General features: G+C 42.6%; 1 protein-coding gene across 10 annotated transcripts in view; it reads left to right on the top strand.

Moving 5' to 3' along the window:
* Window positions 1-1078: 1078 nt before the first annotated feature.
* The window catches only part of PPP4R3B (protein phosphatase 4 regulatory subunit 3B), a 75408-nt gene continuing 67943 nt past the window's right edge, over window positions 1079-8543 (top strand). For 9 of the 10 annotated variants that reach the window (XM_033239098.1, XM_033239097.1, XM_033239093.1 and 6 more), the window contains exons 1-2: window positions 1079-2835; window positions 4476-4531. In XM_033239098.1, the coding sequence (XP_033094989.1) occupies window positions 2694-2835; window positions 4476-4531 (198 nt within the window). In that variant the 5' untranslated portion in view covers window positions 1079-2693. The remainder of the gene's footprint in view (window positions 2836-4475; window positions 4532-8543) is intronic. The other variant, XM_033239087.1, reaches the window with a different exon arrangement.

Here is an 8543-nt window from a genome sequence, read left to right as displayed (position 1 = left end):
CACTATATACCTTTGCTTTTTTTTTTTTTTTGACAGTCTCTCACTCTGTCACCCAGGCTGGAGTGCAGTGGCGCAATCTTGGCTCACTGCAACTTCTGCCTCCCTGGTTCAAGCGATTCTCTTCAAGCGATTCTCCTGCCTGAGCCTCCCAAGTAGCTGGGATTACAGCACCACCACCCCCCCCCCCCCCCCCCCGCCACCACGCCCAGCTGATTTTTATATTTTTAGTAGAGACGAGGTTTCACCGTATTGGCCAGGCTGGTCTCGATCTTATGACCTCCGGCAATCCGCCCGCCTCGCCCTCCCAAAGTGCTGGGATTACAGGTGTGAGCCACCATGCCCAGCCTGTCTTTTTAATTTCATATGTGTAAAGGCATTAGTTATTCAAAACAACAAAAAAGGAACATTGTGGGCTTATTTAACAACTCTTTGAAGTGGAACTTTGATGACTGCCTGAATTAAAGAACAACTGCTGGGGAAAATGTGGTTGTGGGGGGCCCTCAGACTTGGGCAAGCACTGGGCCCTGTGCTTTGGAGAGGTCTGAAATCCATGGAATCATGGGACTGCAGCCACGTGTAGCCCACCTTCCCTTTTTCAAACCATGCTGTGGGCACTCTAGAATTCCCTACCCCAAAAGCCAAGCCTGACTCCAGGGTCTGCATAATCCTCTTCCCAAGTTCAGTCTTCCTGAGGAATAACCAAAGGGTGAGGCTTGGACAGAAGGCTGGAGTGTCTAACATCAGGCTCAAAAATTGTGTGAAGCATTCTGACTCTTCCAAGGCAGAGATGTTATTTTCTCTAAGGTCAAAATACATTTTGTCCACATTCATCACATCGATTAACTGGCTCTATTGTTATGTATTATATTATGATTTAGTACATTTTCTGAGGTCTCCTGCAGATTTAAAAAAACGATGAATGCAGATTTTGAAATTATTTCTATCAGCATGTGTTCTGTACACTGACCCACGTCGTAGTGTATTGCTGAAGGGTGTCCACACATAAGGGATCTGGTCAAAACATAAGCACGTTTTAACAAGACCATTGATTTGTTATGACTACAACTCCCATGATGCACTGCAGGGTCAGCGTGCGCTTCTCGCCTGGTTTTCACCAATCTGGCTAACGAGCTGCACCGAATTGGCAGCTGAACAAGCTGAGAGACTGTATTAAAGAACGAATATAGCGGGGGTGGGGAGCGGGCGTTTATGGTCCCAGCTACTCGGGAGGCTGAGGTGAGAGGCTCGCTTAAGCCCTGAAGGCTGAGGCTGCAGTGAGTAGAGATCGCGCCATTGCACTCCAGCCTGGGCGGCAGAGAGGAGACTATCAAAAACAACAACAAAACGAATAAAGGGATTCTACCAAGAGCGAGCTGGTACTGAAGTAAACGACACGCTACTACGACCCAGCGCGTGACTATATCCACCGCACAATGTGCGATAATAACCTCAATGCAGAGAGAATTCCTCCTTCCCTTATTCAGTGCAGAATACCCCTATAGAGAACGCAGGAAATGCCCACGAGAAACTCAGAAGTATCCAAAAAATCACAGATGTGTTAGGAAAGTAGCTCCCCGCCACTTCCCTAAACTTATCTGCAGATTTACTTTGCAAGGTTACAAAAAGAACAGCACTGTATTTTCATGAAGCGGAAAATGTGCTTTTCAATCGCCAGCTACTAAGAGCCTTAACGGTGAGGCGCTCTGCGGAAAACAGGAATTCGTCAACACACTTTTGCACGAAATGCCTGGAGAGTCGTGTCCATAGACAATTCCTGGGCAAATGCTTAAATGTAACAGACTCCATAACGAGGTTTAGTGGGCTTCCATTCGGCTGAAAGGGCTCCACGTTTTTTCTTTTTCAACAGAAAGGTTTAAACTTTTTTTTCCCCCTCAGGCGGACGGAGTGAGCTTCCTTCCGTCAAGGTATGAAAGCACTTTTCCTTCCTTTCTGTCCCTGGTTACTCCGCTTCAAAGCTACGTACTTCCCCGGTTTGCTTTGCTTCTTCCTCAGAGCTGAGTCGCTCGGAACGTCAAACCCTGTTGCCAGCCAACCAACAACCCGACGAAGTGCAGAACGGCAGTAGCATACACCCAGCGGCCTCTCGCGGCTCAAGCGGGGACCGGGAGATCGCGAGAACCTCCCGTCCAATTGCGACCCCGCGCCAGAAAGCGGGGCCGAAAGAGGAGGAAGTCTCGCTGAAGTACTCCCGCCCTAGTCGGGTACCCTCCTCGCGAGAGCGCCGAGCACTCCGGCCTGGGAAGCGCGTGCAGAAGCGGAGGTGCTGTTCATGGGACTTGTCGGCCGCCGTAGCCCCTGCTAGGACAGCCCGTGCGAGCCTGCTGGAGGAGGAAGAGAAAGGCAGAGAGAGTCGGGTTACAAGATGGCGGCTCTGTAGTAGTTACCGCGGCGGCGGCGGCGGCGGGAGAGCGAGCGAGCCCTGTGGGGCAAAGGGACGGGAGGGTGGGTGTATGCGGGGGTGAAGTGAGAGGTAACCGGGCCTCCGGGCGGAGGGTCTCAGTGGCTCTTGTCACCCCTTCTCGCGGCTGAACCTTTGAAGCCATGGTGAATTCGGGCCCCTCCGGAGCCGCCGCCGCCACCGCCACTACCGCCTCTACCGTCTCCCAAGAGTGAGGGGCGCGGACGAGGTGAGCGAGGAGGCGGCGGCTGGAGCGGTGGAGACAGCAGCCACCATGTCGGATACGCGGCGGCGAGTGAAGGTCTATACCCTGAACGAAGACCGGCAATGGGACGACCGAGGCACCGGGCACGTCTCCTCCACTTACGTGGAGGAGCTCAAGGGGATGTCGCTGCTCGTTCGGGCAGAGTCCGACGGTAAGGTTATCGGAACCGTAGAATAGGGGATAGTGCCTCTGATCTGGTCTGGGGTTTAGGGCCCTGGGCCCGTTACCGTTGCTACCACTTCGGGACAGCGCGTTGGTTCTGAGTTGACTCTTGTGTACGGCAAAAACAAACTACTGTACTTTTGACTGGACTTCTCCTCAGAGACCGAGACTCTGTCCGCCTCCCATCCCTCTTAAGGATTGGACTCCTTCCTTTCCAGTCCCTCCTCTTTTAAAGAGGGGAGAGTGTGAGAGAGAAGGGAGGAAGTAGTGAGAGACTAAGTACTGATGTCGCCCTAGGAGCTGACACCCTCCTCCCCGTTTATTCCTTTATTTTCTTATCCATTATACGTGTAGTACAAACGGTTTAGCGAAACTTTTCTTTCCGAGTTTCGTTAAAAAAAAAAAAACAAAACGATTGTACTAACCAGGTGCCACAGTCGACAGGTGCTGGGGAAACCCAAAAGGCACCTTTTCCTGGCTGTATTGCTGACTGTTGCCACGATACATAGACACACAAGCACATACATCTTTAGTCTGGGATTCCTTCGGGCTGCCTTTGTAGAAGGCGCTATGAGAAAGTGAATGCCTTACAATCTAAGCAAGTTGGGACACCAAAGCGGGTTGTAAACTGATGTATTCTTTGGTTTATTGTAGTCATGTGAAGTATTTTAAATTACAAAATGTAGAGCCGTAATTAAAATGCCTTTTATAGTGTAATCTGGACTTGATTTGAACAACTGGTATGGGCAGTTAGATAAATAATCTTAGGTTTATTCTTGACATATTTTGTATTCTTGCTCGTTCCCTTTTATTTTAAATAGTTATCACTTATTTCTACAGAAGGTATTCTTTTGTTCTTCACGAGAAAAGGATAAATGCAGCACTGTAATTTCTACACTAAGTATTTAATCCCTGTCATGATTTTGTTTTGTAATTTGCATTATTTGTTAAACTGGGAATGCAATAAAACAACTTTTATTGAAAAGAATGGCTTGAAGTGGTCATTTAGACCTTAAAATTTTTATTTCAATAATATTTTAATAGTCATCTAGTCTCCTTATTCCTTGGTTTGAATGTTGGTTTTAGATGAATATTTTCTTTAAGGGTGTATGGGAATAGGGTGAAATATTTTAGATTAAATATGAAGCCTGGATTTGGAGAGAAAATGTGAATTTGAATACATTTTATTAAGATATCCAGCTGGGTAAGAAGACATGAAAAGTTTGGGGGTGGTGTGTGTTTTTTTAATGTTGTTTGTTTGTTTGTTTGTTTTTGGAGACAGAGTCTTGCTCTGTTGCCAGGCTGGAGTGCAGTGGCGTGATCTGGGCTCACTGCAACCTCTGCCTCCTCTCTCTCTCTCAAGCGATTCTCCTGCCTGAGCCTCCCGCGTACCCGGGACTGCAGGCACGTGCCACCACTCCTAGCTAATGTTTGTATTTTCAGTAGAGACAGTTTCACCATGTTGGCCAGGATTGTCTCGATCTCTTGACCTCGTAATCTGCCCGCTTCGGCCTCCCAAAGTGCTAGAATTACAGACGTGAGCCACCGTGCCCGACTTTAATGTGTATGCTTATTTTTTTCAGGGTTTTATCATCTGAGACTTATTATATATTATTTTTTATCTTTCAGGATCACTACTCTTGGAATCAAAGATAAATCCAAATACTGCATATCAGAAACAACAGGCAAGTAGTTGTTTATCTTTAATTTGAAAGACTTCATCTGTGATCAAGGAAGTATTAATCTGACAAAGGTGGGAAAACTTTCCTGACAAGAAAAAAACATGTTTGGTAAACAGAGATCATGTGTATTTCTCTTGCAGGTTAAAAGTTTCAGAATGAAAAGTGAAAGTTTTTGTACTGGTGATCATTATCATTTTTGGATTGAGCCACTGTCGGTTTATTCTAAGATGTATTTATTAGTATTATTTAACTAGTTAGTCAAGTCTCTTCTATACCTTGTACACAAAACCTTTTATTCTGAATCATGTTTAAAGGAAATGACGTAAAACAAAATTCAAAGGGATATTCTTAAAGCAAGGAAAGCCTGTTTGTGGTGTGAAATTAAATCCTTTGACTCAAGTAAAGGTAGAGGTTTTGAAGTAGAAGCATTAAATCCTGCTGTTTAATTATGTATTTTTAATATAGTAATCAATGGATACTTTATAAAAGTGTACATTGCCAATTATGTAACATCTTCTGTTAATATTTATTGTCTTATTTGGGAAAGAAAATGTGTGTTGTGTTTTAGCATGCCTGATTAATCTGAAAATGGTAGCAGTGATTAGAGCTTTTTTTATTCTGTGAATGTTATTTTTATTATGAAATATATTAAAATTGAAAAGTACAGAGAATAATGGGTGTCTACTGTAACACCACCAGATTTAACAATGTTAACATTATGCCATATTTGTTTCAAATACTTTTGTAATATTGAACATTATGGATAGAGTTAAAGCTTGTTTGTATCCATCCCGTTCTTTACATTCGCCATCCCCTACATAGGTAACCACTATTCTGAAGTTGATGTGTATTCTTTGTGTACATGCTTTTATACCTTTTCTGCATATGTATGTATCCATAAATAATATGTAGTCTGTTGTATGTTTTTAAACTTTACACAGTTGATATCGTACTCTTACATGTATTCTGCAGCTTGCATTTTTCACACATTCGTTTTGAATATTTGTTCATGTTAACAATGTAGATCTAGTTTTCTTTTTAAACTGTATAGTATTCTTATGTATGACATACACCTATTGTTATACATTTGAATTATTTCCAGGTATTTTGTATGTGTGTGGTATGTAAAGTCACGATGGCAGAGATTTTTGAAGGAAGATAAATTATTTTAGGATTACATTTACAGCATCAGTGCCCACTTCAAGGTGTATGAAAATTTGGATGCCCAGAAACAAGTACTTCATAGTTGGAGGAATAAACTTCTGTCTGTTGTGCAGCTTATTAATACAAAGTCTTACTGTTAAACAATTGTTTTATGTATACAACACATTCTTAATCAGTTATTTGAAATACTTTAAAATTTTCAATATTCAATTCATAGCTTATTTTCTCTGTTTAGAAAATATTGTGTGTCTTTTTTGATGGAGAAGCAAATTAAACATTTGTCATGAATTGAAAACCTGAAGATGTTTCCTATACCTTAGACATTTTAAGGTAGACATTTGAGTAAATTTAATTTCTAAGTTAGCCAAGCAGCTCTTACTCTCTGTCTTTATACTGAATTTTTACCAGATAATCACTTTTAGTTTGTTTTTGTTTGCTTGCTTCTTTGTGGGGAAAGAAATACTAATTTTTTTTTAACAGTATTTCACTTATCTGCATGAATATAAAGTTATCAGGAACTTTGTTCTTAAATGTAACTAAGTCATAAGCAGTTCCCTACAAATATAGTTATAATAATGCATTCTCAGATTGTATATAAGATCCTTTAGCTGTTGTTACTTTGGAAAGATCACATTATGGAGTAGGTTTGTATTTAAAATAGTCACCCAGCGTAAGTTAAAAATACACAGTGGTTCTATGAATACTTTAGAATCATTAGGACATGTCGGTAATTTCATGTATAATGTTACTCTACTAGAAAATTAGTTCTAGATAATTAGCATTTTTGTATACACTAAGTATAAAGTGTTGGAAAAATTGCATTATTTAGAAAAACTACACCGTTTGGAAATGTTTTCTATAATCACATGTAAATAATACAATATTTGGGCTTTTTAATTTTTTTTTTTTTTTTTTGAGACAGAGTCTCGCTCTTCCCCCAGGGTGGAGTGCAGTGGCCGGATCTCAGCTCACTGCAAGCTCCGCCTCCCGGGTTCACGCCATTCTCCTGCCTCAGCCTCTCGAGTAGCTGGGACTACAGGCGCCCGCCACCTCGCCCAGCTAATTTTTTTTTTGTATTTTTAGTAGAGACGGGGTTTCACCGTGTTAGCCAGGATGGTTTCGATCTCCTGACCTCGTGATTCGCCTGTCTCGGCCTCCCAAAGTGCTGGGATTACAGGCTTGAGCCACCGCGCCCGGCAGGGCTTTTTTAATAGTTTGTTTTTTAATTTTTTTTTTTTTTGGCAACATAACATTGAGGTATATAAGATAACTCTGGTAATGAGAAGAATATTGAAACGCTATAAAAGAGTGAAAAACTTGTGTGAATGATATTGCCTGTTTAGTTTTGTTTAAATCGAGTACACTTTTCTAATGGAAATCATAGGCCCATTTAGGGGTTATGTTAAACTTAGTTCCTTGTAATGGATGTGGTTTTTCATATTTTCACCCAAATTTTCAATTTGCACTTTTGAAAATAATTTTTTTGCGAGGGTCTTCTGTCCCCCAGGCTGGAGTACAGTGGTTTGATCACAGCTCACTGCAGCCTCAACCTCCTGTGCTCAAGCGATCCTCCAGTTTCAGCCTTCTGAGTAGCTGGAATTATGGATGTGAGCAACCATGCTTGACTAATTTTTAAAAACTTTTGTGAAGATGGGGTCTCATTATGTTGTCCAGGCTAAATTTGCACTTTAAAATTTTTTTTTTTTTTTTTTTTTTTGAGACGGAGTCTCGCTCTGTCGCCCAGGTTGGAGTGCTGTGGCCGGATCTCAGCTCACTGCAAGCTCCGCCTCCCGGGTTCACGCCATTCTCCTGCCTCAGCCTCCGGAGTAGCTGGGACTACAGGCGCCCGCCACCACGCCCAGCTAGTTGTTTGTATTTTTTTAGTAGAGACGGGGTTTCACCGTGTTAGCCAGGATGGTCTGGATCTCCTGACCTCGTGATCCGCCCGTCTCGGCCTCCCAAAGTGCTGGGATTACAGGCTTGAGCCACCGCGCCCGGCCTTAAAAAATTTATTACAAATTTTTGTTGTTGTATTTGTAGAGACGGGGTCTCACTATGTTTGCCCAGGCTAATCTTGAATTCCTGGCCTCAAGTGATCCTTTTGCTTCAGCACCTTCACAGTGCTGGGATTACAGGTGTGAGCCACTGTATTCAGCTTAATTTGTAGTTTTTTGAAGTTACACAAATTGAAATTTCCAAATACAGTAATATTTTTCTATGTTTGTTAGAATTATCCTTTGTGAAAGGCATCATTTAGATTATTCAATAAATTAGTCTAGAAAGTTACTAATTTCCGTCCGGGCGCAGTGGCTCAAGCCTGTAATCCCAGCACTTTGGGAGGCCGAAACGGGCAGATCACAAAGTCAGGAGATCGAGACCATCCTGGCTAATACGGTGAAACCCCGTCTCTACTAAAAAATACAAAAAACTAGCCGGGCGAGGTGGCGGGCGCCTGTAGTCCCAGCTACTTACGAGGCTGAGGCAGGAGAATGGCGTAAACCCGGGAGGCGGAGCTTGCAGTGAGCTGAGATTCGGCCACTGCACTCCAGCCTGGGTGACAGAGCAAGACTCCGTCTCAAAGAAAAAAAAAAAAAGAAAGAAAGTTACTAATTTCCAAATTTTACATGAAGTCTGTTGTTCATTAGTGGAGTTAAATTTTTTTTTTTTAATTTGTTTTCAGAGATGGGATCTTGCTATGATGCCCAGGCTGAGCTTGAACTCCTAGACTCAAATGATCCTCTGACCTCAGCTTTTCCAATAGCTGGGACTATAGTAATGGGTTAAAAAAAATTTTTGTTTCCATTAGTGGGTTTTTTATTAAAAACTTAATGAGTAAGTGAATGAGATGGTT

Source organism: Trachypithecus francoisi, unplaced genomic scaffold (genome assembly GCF_009764315.1).
Source record: "Trachypithecus francoisi isolate TF-2019V2 unplaced genomic scaffold, Tfra_2.0 Lachesis_group17, whole genome shotgun sequence".
Lineage (NCBI taxonomy): Eukaryota > Metazoa > Chordata > Mammalia > Primates > Cercopithecidae > Trachypithecus > Trachypithecus francoisi.
The sequence above is the reverse complement of the archived record's forward strand: the minus strand, read 5'-3'. Positions and strand labels throughout refer to the sequence as shown.